The sequence below is a fragment of the Cricetulus griseus genome, chromosome 2 (assembly GCF_003668045.3).
Source record: "Cricetulus griseus strain 17A/GY chromosome 2, alternate assembly CriGri-PICRH-1.0, whole genome shotgun sequence".
In the NCBI taxonomy this organism is placed as follows: domain Eukaryota; kingdom Metazoa; phylum Chordata; class Mammalia; order Rodentia; family Cricetidae; genus Cricetulus; species Cricetulus griseus.
The window spans coordinates 437,287,710-437,302,900 of NC_048595.1; the positions used below are offsets into that span (position 1 = coordinate 437,287,710).

General features: G+C 43.8%; 1 protein-coding gene across 3 annotated transcripts in view; it reads right to left on the minus strand.

Annotated features, from left to right (window-relative positions):
• Positions 1 to 15,191, minus strand: part of LOC103162656 (nuclear autoantigen Sp-100-like) — a 58,771-nt gene that overhangs the window by 24,392 nt on the left and 19,188 nt on the right. For all 3 annotated transcript variants that reach the window (XM_035441089.1, XM_027397432.2, XM_035441088.1), the window contains exons 7-12: positions 14,497 to 14,568; positions 10,370 to 10,510; positions 9,237 to 9,308; positions 6,278 to 6,421; positions 5,152 to 5,223; positions 823 to 987 (exon numbers count right to left, since the gene is read on the minus strand). In XM_035441089.1, the coding sequence (XP_035296980.1) occupies positions 823 to 987; positions 5,152 to 5,223; positions 6,278 to 6,421; positions 9,237 to 9,308; positions 10,370 to 10,510; positions 14,497 to 14,568 (666 nt within the window). The remainder of the gene's footprint in view (positions 1 to 822; positions 988 to 5,151; positions 5,224 to 6,277; positions 6,422 to 9,236; positions 9,309 to 10,369; positions 10,511 to 14,496; positions 14,569 to 15,191) is intronic.

Sequence of the window (15,191 nt, forward strand, 5' to 3'; positions counted from 1 at the left end):
CCCACCTCTCAGATTCTCCCCAGAGTTCCTAGCTGTGCCTGGAAGTCCCACCTATCCTCTTCTGCCTAGCTATTGGCCATTCAGCTCTTTATTAAACCAATAGGTGGCTTAATAAAGGTGCCTTAGGTAGGTGAAGTAAAACAGTGACACATTTTCACACAGTGTGATCAATATCCCACAGCATCTTATGGGAGATAGCAGGCACACACGGCAGGGAACTCCTGAGTGTGAACACTAGGAGGAGTTAACTCAAGGCTGAACTTCCTTCCTTGCAAGGCTGTGAACCAACGACCTAAGCAACTGCCATGGAGGTGTTCCCTCAGCCACTGACATGCATCCTGTCTGCATCCTCATTCTGGTTCTCCCTTCCTCACACCCTCACCTGTCTCTTTCTTTCCCTCCTGTTTTCCTCCTCGGCTTTCTTCTTGTCTCTGCCCATCACTCCTCTTTTTCATCTGTACCTAGTGATGGACCACTTGGTACTTGGAATGTTTCCCCATCCATCTCTTACTGTACATAACTTTGGTTCCCTAATTTTTTTCACTTCTTCACTCCTACTGACCCCCCCCACCACCACCCTGCCATATTCAGCTGCCTTCTCTCTCTTTAGGAAAACAAACATGGCCTCAACATTTACCAATCTCCACTTCTCATTTCTGCCTTCAATTTTCCAAGTTCCTTCTGCTAAGCTGGAGGTTGGCTTTGGTTGGGCCTCTTTTGTTTCCTGACTCCCCCTGGCTATCTGGCATCCCAGATGGACCCTGATGACATGCCTAAGCCCCTTGCCTGGAAACCTGGAACAATGCTTTCAGTCATCCTTACCTATGACCTCAGATCCCTCATTATAGCTGGTACTTGCTTCTTCGCTCAGTTCACTGTCTGAGACAAATGATGAATTTGTCTCTGACAAATGATTTTCTTGCATTATATCCACCAGCTGCACAGAACAGGGATAAATTGGGGTTCCCTGGATGAGTAGCTCTGCTCCTGGGTCAAATTACAAAGAATGAATTATATGCAGGGACTGGGGAGACAGTTCAGACTGTAAAGTGTTTGCTGTGCAAGCATGAGGACCTAAGTTCAATTCCTTAGATCCACGTCAAAAAGATGCATAAGGTGGAATCCATTTGCAGTCCCTACACTCAGGAGATAGAGACAGGTGGATCCCAGGGAATCATTGACCAGATACCCTGTCTAGACAAGTCACTGATGTACAGACCAGAAAAAAAGTGAAAGATAACTGAAAACACAAGACAACCAGAGGTTGACCTGTGGCCTCTGCACACATTTACATCCAGAGCAGTACACATGTGTACACACACACACACACACACACACACACACACACACACACACACACAGAATTCTCATTTAACTCTCTAGAAGATCATTTTGAATGCCATGGTTGACCCCCTCCCTGCAATTTCACTCCCACCATGTTCTTCTCTCCCTTCTACCCGCTGAATCCTTGGAGAGATTGTTGGTTTTGATATTTCAAAGATCAGATGTAACCAGGCAAGGCAGTACACACCTGTAAACCCAGCACTTGGGAGGCTGAGATAGAAGGAAAGCTATGTTCAAGGGCAGCCTGGGCTACATAGCATGACCCTGTTTCCAAAAAATAAATGAAGAAAAATTTAAAATTTAACTGTAGTATAACATTCATATATAAAAGTGGGGTTTAAATGATTGCAAAGAGAAACTATCACTTGCATCACAAAAAGCAGATGACCCACACTCTAGAGGCCTCTGGGTGACAAATTCTACTGTTGTCAAGGACATTCTCAAAGTCAACCAGAATCTCCAGTTTCAGGACTATATTAATGTTTCTAATTATGTAATCAATATAAAAGAACTTCTAACTATGTTATCTTTTCTCCATTTCTAAAGACAGCAAATACTCCCAGATTCATATACATATATATGTGTGTATATGTAACTAACATGTACATATTAATATGTTTGATAGACTCTTCTGTGTTATTATGTTTGTTGTTATAGAAATATGCTAAGCCAGGCAGGTGGTACATGCCTTTAATCCCAGTGCTTGGCTATCTGAGTCAAGGTCAGCCTGGCCTACAGAGCAAGTTCCAGGACAACCAAAGATACACAGAGAAACCCTGTCTCAAAAAACCAACCCCCCCAAAACAAATAACAAAAGAAGAGAAAAGAGTTTGATTACAAAAACTAATAAAGTATTCTCTAAATAAAAAAAGAAAAGAAATATGCTGATTTGCTCTGTTTCAATTTAGTTTTTAAGAGAAACACATCTAGAAGCATTCTTTCTTTCTTTCTTTTTGTTTTTCCGAGAAAGGGTTTATCTGTATTGTTTTGGATGCTGTCCTGGAACTAGCTCTGTAGAAGAGGCTGGCCTTGAACTCACTCAGATCTGCCTGTCTCTGCCTCCCAGTGCTGGGATTAAAGGTGTGTGCCTCCAACGTCGCCCTGGTGAAGCATTCTTTCTTCTGTGTGCTTTGAATCATTAGTTTTGAGACAGGTGTGTGTAGCCCAGGCTTGCCTCACTATGTAGCTGAGGATGACCTACAACTCCTGATCTTTTATCGATCTTCCTCCTCCTATGTGCTGGGACTGAGGCATGTGTATTACAACCTGCCTTATCTGTGTCTTTTGATTAACACCTTTCTCATCTTCCCTGACAAAGAACGTAATTGTTGAGCTCTGGGATATGTATGTTTTTAAGCTTAAGAGATTATATCCAGCTGCTTCCCCAAATCACACTCTTTTCAGAACCAGCAGGAGCTGAAGAGACAGAGCATAGCAAATGCAAGAACCTAAGGCGAGAAGGTGTGGTGGGATGTGATATCAGGATAAAGGCAAGTGATGGGGACAGGAGCATGGCTGCCAACCTTCATTGTCCACAATGACAGAGCAGTCAAGTGCCCAGAGCTGCAGAAGGCACTGGGCTCTAAAAGCCAGACAAACTGGTTTGCTCTTATTTTTACTTTATGTAGGTGAGTGTTTTCCCTGTGTGTAGTTTGTGTATGCAGCATCTGAGGAAGTCAACAAAGGGTGTCAGATGCCTGAACTGGAGTTAGAGATGGCTGTAGGTGTTGGAACCGATCCTGGGTCCTCTGCTAGAGCAGCCAGACTTCATGATCACTGAGCCATCTCTCCAGCCCAATTCTTTTTTGGAAGATGTTTTGGGAGGCAGAAGACAGAGATTTGAAGGGAGAAACATGGGAGGGCAAAGCCAAACAAAATCCTGCTGTTGCAGTTTAAGTGAGTGAGACGGGGTCCTGCATGGGTGGCTGGGCACACGGGGCAGGCTGAGCACAGGGCAGGCTGGAGATGGGTGAAACTTGTAACTGACACAGGGTCAAACAAGGTGAGAGAAGCTTTAAAACACTAAGTTGAGGGGTGTCTGTTACATTACTGAGCAGTAGATGCCAAAACTGCCTCCACATGGAGACATTCTTTTTTGTCTCAGGAAATCTCCGGGCACTTGGAAAAATGAGCCAAGAGGACAGGCCTGGCTGGAGCTGTGTGCTTAGGAAGCTGCAGGTTTTATACAGCAGTTAAGCTGCAGAAAACCAAACCCTCTTATAATCTGAGGGCACCAGAGTGTCATTATGCTCAGGGGACATCTTATCCTTACCAATGGAAGTGACATGTTAGTTTCCCCTTTTATGACAGCCCATTCTGCCAATTTTCCAGTCTCAGTCACTTCATGCCTGGCCCACTTTCCTATTTCTTGATATTTGTTTACTGTTCTTTATTTCTCTGCTTATATTTTGCTCCCTGTATATTTTTGACTCTGATTAATTGATTGATTGATTATTTTTACTTATTAGGCAGGTGTGCACCACAGCATGTGTACGGCAGTCAGAAAACAAGTGTGGGGGTGGCTTCTCTCCTTTCACCAAATGGACCTGGAGGTCAAACTCAGGCCATCAGCATTGATGACTACCTCCGCAGGGACCTCAGGGCCCGGACCCTGTTGAGGCAGAGGCAGTGCTTTGAGCCTATGACTAAGGAGGTGAAGAATATTGGGGGGTGGTCACATGCAACCCAAAATGACCATGAGCTCCTGAACCTTCTGGCTCCACCCCCTGACTGCTGGGATTACAGGCTCATGACATCACACCCCGAAATCTTCCTATCTCACAATTCATAAAAGGAACAACTCAGAACACAGGATGCTAGTCTAATACTCCATTAGACTTTGGAGAAGACATAGACATATGTTGTTTGTGATTGGGTTTTTTTTTTTTAACTCGGAAAGAGGTTGTTGATGTCTGTTATATTTGTTCTTTAAAGATGATGTAAAGAAATAAGTGCACATTATTTGTAAAATCATTTGAATAATCACTCCACCAGCCATGACTCTGTGAAGAACTTTGTTAGAAACAGTACTTTGGGTTTCAGAATGTTCTATCTCAAGCCTCTCTTTCTGCCTGCATAAGGTAGCTAGATGAGTTGTCCTTGGACTCTAGGCTAAGTTTCTGCTCAGAGGACATAAAGACCTTTCAATACAGGAGTGGAAAGCTTTCTGTTCTCCATAGAAATGATTGAATGAGTCTAACTATCAGTAAACACGATAATTAGTTTAAAACACAAACTCATTGAGGCTAGAGGGATGGCTCAGTAGTTAAAGTTCTTCTTGTAAAAGCATATGGGCCTTATTCCAGATCCCCAGACCCAAGATGTAAGGTCAGACATTGCAGAATGGGTCTGTAATGCTAGAGTTCATACTGCAGGACAGGAGGCTGAGACAGAATCCCTGGAAGCCTGGGGTCCAGATAGCCTGGCATAGGCATCAATGAACAAGAGGCAAGGTCTCAAATAAAGTGGAAGGTAAGGACCAACACCTGGGATTGTCCTCTGACCTCCATGAATGTGCACACCAGTACTTGTACACATGAACACATGGCTGGGTGTACATTTGCATACACACACACACACACACACACACACACACACACACACACACACCCCTGCCGGTTTACATCATGTTAACAATGGATGACTATATCTACTAATAGAATCCATTGAATGGCAAGCTTAAATCCCAAAACTGTATGCAACAATTTCCCTCCACCACACAGAACAGACAGAGAACAAAACCCATCATAAAACAGTGGCTTGAGATTCAGATGCCCACAGCCTGTCTTGCTCTCTGGGATTCCTTACTTGGCTTGCAGATGCCAGAGGTGGATTCTTCTGAGTGGTTGTTTCCATCATCAGAATCCTCACTGCTGAGATCTACACAAAGGAAAGGAAGAAATTCCTTAAATGTCTTAGCATAGTCAGACTTTCTTTGAACCACTTGCTCCCAAATAACGACACAGAGACTACTTATTAATTATGAAAGCTTGGCCATCGCATAGCTCTGAAAACTTAAGTTAACCCGTTTATAATAATCTGCATTCTACCCTGTGGCTCCTTACCTCTCCTCAGTAGAGTACACCCAACTTCCTTTTCGTGTGCCTGGTGAACCCCCACCTCTCAGTACTTTCCCAGAGTTCCTAGCTGTGCCTGGAAGTCCCACCTATCCTCTTCTGCCTAGCTATTGGCCATTCAGCTCTTTATTAAACCAATCAGAAGGTGCCTTAGGCAATTGTGGTAAAACAGTGACACATTTTCACACAGTGTGATCAAATAACCCACAGCATCTTATGGGAGATAGCAGGCACACACACGGCAGGGAACTCCTGAGTGTGAACACTAGGAAGAGTTAACTCAAGGCTGAACATCCTTCCTTGCAAGGCTGTGAACCAACGACCTAAGCAACTGCCATGGAGGTGTTCCCTCAGCCACTGACATGCATCTTGTCTGCATCCTCATTCTGGTTCTCCCTTCCTCACTCCCTCACCTGTCTCTTTTTTTCCCTCCTGTTTTCCTCCTTAGCTTTCTTCTTGTCTCTGCCCATCACTCCTCTTCTTCATCTGTACCTGGTGATGGACCACTTGGTACTTGGAATGTTTCCCTGTCCTTCTCTTGTAGTACATAACTTTGGTTCCCTGATGTTTTCTCTCTTCTTAACACTTACTGCCCACCACCACCATCCTGACACATTCACATTCAGCTGCCTTCTCTTTCTTTAGAGAAACAAACCAGGTCTCAAAATTTATTAACCTCCATTTCTCATTTCTGCCTTCAATTTTCCCAGTTCCTTCTGCTAAGCTGGAGGTTGCCTTTGGTTGGGCCTCTTTTCCTTCATGACTCCCATTGGCTATCCCATTGCCCTGAAGGACCCTAATGACATGATTAAGCCCCTTGCCTGGAAACCTGGAACAATGCTTTCAGTCATCCTTACCTATGACCTCAGATGCGTCATTGTGGATGGTGCTTGCTTCAGTCTCTTCATCGTCCAAAACAAACGATGAATTTTTCTGCTTTATATCCACCAGATGCACAGAACAGGGATAAATTGGGGTTCCCTGGATGAGTAGCTCTGCTCCTGGGCCAAATTACAACGAATGAATTCTTTTCAAGGATTAAGGAGACAGTTCAGGCTATAATGTGTTTGCTGTGCAAGCATGAGGAGCTGAGTTTGATTCCCAGGATCCATGTCAAAAAGATGCATAAGATGGCATCCATTTGCAGTCCCAACACTCAGGAGACAGAGACAGGTGGATCCCAGGGCATCACTGACCAGATACCCTGTCTAGACTAGTCATCGATGTCCAGGCCAAAAAAAAAGGGGGAAAATAACTGCAAAACCCCAAACAACCAGGGGTTGACCTCTGGCTTCTACACACATGTCCATTCAGACCAGTATACACGTGTATACATACACACCTAACCACACACAGAATTCTCATTTAACACTGCAGAAGATCATTTTGAATGCCATGATTGACTCTCTCCTTGGTATTTCACTTCTACCCTGTTTTTCCCTCCCTGCTATCCACTGAACCTTTGGAGAGACACTTGGTTTTGATATTTCAAAGATCAAAAGTAACCAGGCAAGGCATTATACACCCGAAATTCCAGCACTTGGAAGACAAATTCAGAAGGAATGTTAAGTTCAAGGGCATCCTGGGCTACATAGCAAGATCCTGTTTCCAAAAAACAAATGAGGAAAAATTTGAAATTTAAGTGCAGTATCACATTCATATATAAAAGTGAGGTTTAAATGACTGCAAAAAGAAATTATCACTTGCATAAAAAATGCAGATGACTGACAGCCCAGAGGCCTCCAGATGACACATGCTACTGTTCTCAAGGACATTCTCAAAGTCAACCAGCATCTCCAGTTTCAGGACCTGGATTAATTTTTCTATTCATGTAACCAATACAAAAGAAATCCTAACCATGCTATCTTTTCTCTATTCTCAAATATGCCAAACCCTCCCAGATTTATATATGTATGTATTTGTGCATATATAACTAAAATGTACATATTAATATAAATAATTTGTGAGACTTTTCTGTATTATTATTTTTGTTGTTATAGAAATATGCTGACTAAGCCAGGCAGGTGGTGCATGCCTTTACCCCCAGTGCTTGGTTCTCTGAGTTCAAGGTCAGCCTGGCTTATAGAGCAAGTTCCAGGATGGACAAAGATACACAGAAAAACCCTGTCTTGAGAAAACAAAAAAGAGAGAGAGAGAGAGAGAGAGAGAGAGAGAGAGAGAGAGAGAGAGAGAGAGAGAGAGAGAGTGAATCTCATGCCTGGCTCCACCCCCTGACTGCTGTGATTACAGGCTCATGACATCACACTCAGAAATCTTCCTGTCTTACAATCTATGAAAAACGACTCAGAACCCAGAATGCCAGTCTAATACTCCATTAGACCTTGGAGAAGACAGAGACACATGTTGTCCTGGGTTGGGTTTTTTCAACTAGGAAAAAAGGATGTGCATGTCTGTTCTATTTGTTCTTTAAGGGTGATGTAAAAAAAAGAATGTGGTGATATTTAATCGTTTGTTGTTGTTGTTGGGTTTTCTTTGGGGGGGTCATTTTCGGGGCAGGTTTTCTCTGTGGCTTTGGAGGCTGTCCTGGAACTAGCTCTTGTAGACCAGGCTGGTCTCAAACTCACAGAGATCCACCTGCCTCTGCCTCTGGAGTTCTGGCATTAAAGGTATGTGCCACCACCACCCAGCCACGATGTTTTATTTGTGCTCTAACAAATGAAGCTTGCCTAGAGTTCAGAGGGCAGAGCTAACCACTACTGAAACACAGAGGCCAGACAGTGGTGGCCACACCTTTAATGCCCTCATCTGGGAGGAGGAGACAGGAAATGACATATGGCTGGATGGAGAGAGGAGCTCAGCCCTTTAGAGCTGAGGAGTTGGTGAGGTGAGAGTTGGCTGTGGCTTGCTTCTTTGACTCACTGATCTTTCAGCTTTCACCCCCTAATATCTGACTCTGGGTTTTTAGTATTAAGACTAATTAGAATTTGTGCTATAGAGTGCACATCATTTGGACAGTCTTTCCAATAATCACTCCATGAAACATGACTGCATGAAAAACTTTGTTAGAAGCAGTACTTTGGGTTTCAGAATATTCTATCTCAAGCCTCAATATCTGCCTATATAAGGTAGCTGAATGAGTTGTCCTTGGACTCTAGGCTAAGTTTCTGCTCAGAGGATATGATGATCTCCTAATAAAGGAGTGGAAATCTTTCTGCTCACTATAGAAATCACTGGATGAGTCTAACACTTAATAAACACGATAATTAGTCTAAAAAACAAACTTACTGAGGCTGGATGGACGGCTCAGTAGTTAAAGTGCTTGTTGTACAACCATAAGGACCTGATTCCAGATCCCCAGAACCCAAGATGTGAAGTCAGACACTGCAGAATGGGTCTGTAATGCTAGGGTTCATACTGCAGGACAGGAGGCTGAGACAGAATCCCTGGAAGCCTGGGGTCCAGCTAGCCTGGCATAGGCATCAATGAACAAGAGGCAAGGTCTCAAATAACGTGGAAGGTAAGGACCAACACCTGGGATTGTCCTCTGACCTCCATGAATGTGCACACCAGTACTTGTACACAGGAACACATGCCTGGGTGTACATGTGCACACACACACACACACACACACACACACACACACACACACACACACACCCCTGCCTGTTTATATCATGTTAACAATGGATGACTATATCTACTAATAGAATCCATTGAATGGCAAGCTTAAATCCCAAAACTGTATGCAACAATTTCCCTCCATCACACAGAACAGACAGAGAACAAAACCCATCATAAAACAGTGGCTTGAGATTCAGATGCCCACAGCCTGTCTTGCTCTCTGGGATTCCTTACTTGGCTTGCAGATGCCAGAAGTGGATTCTTCCAAGTAGCTGATTCCATCTTGAGAATCCTCACTGCTGAGATCTACACAAAGGAAAGGAAAAAATTCCTTAAATGTCTAAGTGTGGTCAGACTTTCTTTGAACCACCACCTCCCAATAATGACACAGAGACTTCTCATTAATTATGAAAGCTTGGTTGTAGCTTAGCCTTGATCCCAACTAGCTCTTAAGACTTAAATTAACCCATTTATATTAATTTATATTCTGCTGCCAGGCTTATTTCCTCTCCTCAGTAAGAACATCCAACTTCCTCTGCATCTGGTTGATGAATCTCCACCTCTCAGATTTTTCCCAGAGTTCCTAGCTGTGCCTGGAAGTCCCACCTATCCTCTTCTGCCTAGCTATTGGCCATTCCGCTCTTTATTAAACCAATCAGAAGGTGCCTTAGGCAATTGTGGTAAAACAGTGACACATTTTCACACAGTGTGATCAATATCCCACAGCATCTTATGGGAGATAGCAGGCACACACACGGCAGGGAACTCCTGAGTGTGAACACTAGGAAGAGTTAACTCAAGGCTGAACATCCTTCCTTGCAAGGCTGTGAACCAACGACCTAAGCAACTGCCATGGAGGTGTTCCCTCAGCCACTGACATGCATCCTGTCTGCATCCTCATTCTGGTTCTCCCTTCCTCACACCCTCACCTGTCTCTTTCTTTCCCTCCTGTTTTCCTCCTTAGCTTTCTTCTTGTCTCTGCCCATCACTCCTCTTCTTCATCTGCAACTGGTGATGGACCACTTGGTCCTTGGAATGTTTCCCTGTCCATCTCTTTTCATATATAACTTTGGTTGCCTGATTTTCCTCTCTCTTCATAACTACTACTGCCACCCCCACCATCCTGACACATTCAGCTGTCTTCTCTTTCTTTAGAGAAACAAACCAGGCCTCAACATTTATCAACCTCCACTTCTTATTTCTGCCTTCAATTTTCCCAGTTCCTTCTGCTAAGCTGGAGGTTGGCTTTGTTTGGGCCTCTTTCCCATCCTTTCTCCCCCTGGTTATCCCACTGCCCTGAAGGACCCTAATGACATGTCTAAGACTCTTGCTTGGTAACCTGGAACAATGCTTTCAGTCATCCTTACCCATGGCCTCAGATGCCTGATTGTGGCTGGTACTTGCTTGGGTCTCCTCACCATCCAAGACTAATGATGAATTTTCCTGCTTTATATCCATATGCATGGAATAGGGATAAACTTGGGTTCCCTGGCTTCGTAGCTCTGCTCCTGGATCAAATTACAACAAATGAATTCTTTTCAAGGACTGAGGAGACAGTTCAGGCTGTAAAGTGTTTGCTGTGCAAGCACGAGGAGCTGAGTTTGATTCCCAGGATCCATGTCAAAAAGACACATAAGAAGGCATCCATTTGCAGTGCCAGCACTCAGGAGATAGAGATTGGTGGATCACAGGGCATCACTGGCCAGACAAACTGTCTAGACTAGTCATCAACGTCCAGGCCAATAAAAAACAAAACAAAACAAAACATAACAAAAACAAAAACAAATGAACTGGAATATAACTGCAAAGCACAAGACAACCAGAGGCTGACCTCTAGCCTCTGCACGCATGTCTATGCAGACCAGTACACATGTTTATACACACATACACAAAGGCATACACACACACACACACACACACAGAATTCTCATTTATCTCTCTAGAAGATCATTTTGAATGCCATGATTGACCCCCTCCCTGCAATTTCACTCCCACCCTGCTCATCCCTCCCTTCTACCCACTGAATCCTTGGAGAGAATGTTTGTTTTGATATTTCAAAGATCAGAAGTAACCAGGCAAGGCAGTACACACCTGCAAACCCAGCACTTGGAAGGCTAAGACAGGAGGAATGTTAAGTTCAAGGGCAGCCTGGGCTGCATAGCATGACCTGTTTCCAAAAAATAAATGAAGAAAAATTTAAAATTTAAGTGTTTTATGACATTCATCTATAAAAGTGGCATTTAAGTGGTTGCAAAGAGAAACTATCACTTGCATAAAAAAAAGCAGATGATCAACACCCCAGAAGCCTCTGGGTGGCACATTCTACTGTTGTCAAGGACATTCTCAAAGTCAACCAGCATCTCCAGTTTCAAGACCTAGATTAATTTTTCTACTTATGTAACCAACACAAAAGAACACCTAACCATGCTATCTTTTCTCTATTCTCAAATATGCCAAACCCTCCCAGATTTGTATATGTATGTATGTGTGTATATACAACTAACATGCACATATTAATATGTTTGTGAGACTTTTCTGTATTATTATTTTTGTTGTTATAGAAATATGCTGACTAAGTCAGGCAGGTGGTGCATGCCTTTACCCCCAGTGCTTGGTTCTCTGAGTTCAAGGTCAGCCTGGCTTATAGAGCAAGTTCCAGGATGGACAAAGATACACAGAGAAACCCTGTCTTGAGAAAACAAAAGCAAGAGAGAGAGAGAGAGAGAGAGAGAGAGAGAGAGAGAGAGAAGGAATATGCTGTTTGCTCTGTTTCAATTTAGTTTTTAAGAAAAACAGTGCTAGAAGCATTCTTTGTTCTGTGTGCTTTGGATCATTAGTTTTGAGACAGGTGTGTGTAGCCCAGGCTTGCCTCAGTGTGTGGCTGAGCATGGCCTACAACTCCCGATCTTCTATCCCTGTTCCTCCTCTAGGGCGCTGGGACTGAGGCATGTGTATCTCACTCTGTGCTTTCCTGTGTCACATTTCTCCTCTTGTCTCTTGAGGATCATAATTGTTGAGCTCTGGCATGTGTATGTTTTCAAGCTTAAGAGTTTACATCCAGCTATTTCCCCAAATTACACAGTTTCCAGGACCAGCAGGAGCTGAAGAGACAGAGCATAGCAAATGCAAGAACCTAAGGCGAGAAGGTGTGGTGGGATGTGATATCAGGATAAAGGCAAGTGATGGGGACAGGAGCATGGCTGCCAACCTTCATTGCCACAGTGACAGAGCAGTCAAGTGCCCAGAGCTGCAGAAGGCACTGGGCTCTAAAAGCCAGACAAACTGGTTTGCTCTTATTTTTACTTTATGTAGGTGAGTGTTTTCCCTGTGTGTAGTTTGTGTATGCAGCATCTGAAGAAGTCAAAAAAAAGGGTGTCAGATTGTCTGAACTAGAGTTAGAGATGGCTGTGGGTGTTGGAACCGATCCTGGGTCCTCTGCTAGAGCAGCCAGACTTCATGATCACTGAGCCATCTCTCCAGCCCAATTCTTTTTTTGAAGATGTTTTGGGAGGCAGAAGACAGAGATTTGAAGGGAGAAACATGGGAGGGCAAAGCCAAACAAAATCCTGCTGTTGCAGTTTAAGTGAGTGAGACGGGGTCCTGCATGGGTGGCTGGGCACACGGGGCAGGCTGAGCACAGGGCAGGCTGGAGATGGGTGAAACTTGTAACTGACACAGTGCCAAACAAGGTGAGAGAAGCTTTAAAACACTAAGTTGAGGGGTGTCTGTTACATTACTGAGCAGTAGATGCCAAAACTGCCTCCACATGGAGACATTCTTTTTTGTCTCAGGAAATCTCCGGGCACTTGGAAAAATGAGCCAAGAGGACAGGCCTGGGCTGGAGCTGTGTGCCTAGGAAGCTGCAGGTTTTATACAGCAGTTAAGCTGCAGAAAACCAAACCCTCTTATAATCTGAGGGCACCAGAGTGTCATTATGCTCAGGGGACATCTTATCCTTACCAATGGAAGTGACATGTTAGTTTCCCCTTTTATGACAGCCCATTCTGCCAATTTTCCAGTCTCAGTCACTTCATGCCTGACCCACTTTCCTATTTCTTGATATTTGTTTACTGTTCTTTATTTCTCTGCTTATATTTTGCTCCCTGTATATTTTTGACTCTGATTGATTGATTGATTGATTGATTGATTATTTTTACTTATTAGGCAGGTGTGCACCACAGCATGTGTACGGCAGTCAGAAAACAAGTGTGGGGGTGGCTTCTCTCCTTTCACCAAATGGACCTGGAGGTCAAACTTAGGCCATCAGCATTGATGACTACCTCCGCAGGGACCTCAGGGCCCAGACCCTGTTGAGGCAGAGGCAGTGCTTTGAGCCTATGACTAAGGAGGTGAAGAATATTGGGGGGTGGTCACATGCAACCCAAAATGACCATGAGCTCCTGAACCTTCTGGCTCCACCCCCTGACTGCTGGGATTACAGGCTCATGACATCACACCCCGAAATCTTCCTATCTCACAATTCATAAAAGGAACAACTCAGAACACAGGATGCTAGTCTAATACTCCATTAGACCTTGGAGAAGACATAGACATATGTTGTCTGTGATTTTTTTTTTAACTAGGAAAGAGGTTATTGATGTCTGTTATATTTGTTCTTTAAAGATGATGTAAAGAAATAAGTGCACATTATTTGTAAAATCATTTGAATAATCACTCCACCAGCCATGACTCTGTGAAGAACTTTGTTAGAAACAGTACTTTGGGTTTCAGAATGTTCTATCTCAAGCCTCTCTTTCTGCCTGCATAAGGTAGCTAGATGAGTTGTCCTTGGACTCTAGGTTAAGTTTCTGCTCAGAGGACATAAAGACCTTTCAATACAGGAGTGGAAAGCTTTCTGTTCTCCATAGAAATCATTGAATGAGTCTAACTATCAATAAATACAATAATTAGTTTAAAACACAAACTCATTGAGGCTAGAGGGATGGCTCAGTAGTTAAAGTTCTTCTTGTAAAAGCATATGGGCCTTATTCCAGATCCCCAGACCCAAGATGTAAGGTCAGACACTGCAGAATGGGTCTGTAATGCTAGAGTTCATACTGCAGGACAGGAGGCTGAGACAGAATCCCTGGAAGCCTGGGGTCCAGATAGCCTGGCATAGGCATCAATGAACAAGAGGCAAGGTCTCAAATAAAGTGGAAGGTAAGGACCAACACCTGGGATTGTCCTCTGACCTCCATGAATGTGCACACCAGTACTTGTACACAGGAACACATGCCTGGGTGTACATGTGCACACACACACACACACACACACACACACACACACACACACACACCCCTGCCTGTTTACATCATGTTAACAATGGATGACTATATCTACTAATAGAATCCATTGAATGGCAAGCTTAAATCCCAAAACTGTATGCAACAATTTCCCTCCACCACACAGAACAGACAGAGAACAAAACCCATCATAAAACAGTGGCTTGAGATTCAGATGCCCACAGCCTGTCTTGCTCTCTGGGATTCCTTACTTGGCTTGCAGATGCCAGAGGTGGATTCTTCTGAGTGGTTGTTTCCATCATCAGAATCCTCAATGCTGATAGCTACACAAAGGAAAGGAAGAAATTCCTTAAATGTCTTAGCATAGTCAGACTTTCTTTGAACCACTTGCTCCCAAATAACGACACAGAGACTACTTATTAATTATGAAAGCTTGGCCATCGCATAGCTCTGAAAACTTAAGTTAACCCGTTTATAATAATCCACATTCTACCCTGTGGCTCCTTACCTCTCCTCAGTAGAGTACACCCAACTTCCTTTGCATGTGCCTGGTGAACCCCCACCTCTCAGTACTTTCCCAGAGTTCCTAGCTGTGCCTGGAAGTCCCACCTATCCTCTTCTGCCTAGCTATTGGCCATTCAGCTCTTTATTAAACCAATCAGAAGGTGCCTTAGGCAATTGTGGTAAAACAGTGACACATTTTCACACAGTGTGATCAAATAACCCACAGCATCTTATGGGAGATAGCAGGCACACACACGGCAGGGAACTCCTGAGTGTGAATACTCTCTCCTTGCTTTCTCTACCCAGGGGCACCCCTCCATTAAAGAGAACAACAACCACAACTTCCCCTCTCACAAGTGTTAAAATCACCCAGAGGCTGTGGTATAAAGCCCATGTATCTGGGTGGGAGTGGACAGCATGGGAGAAAATAAAAAGGAATATG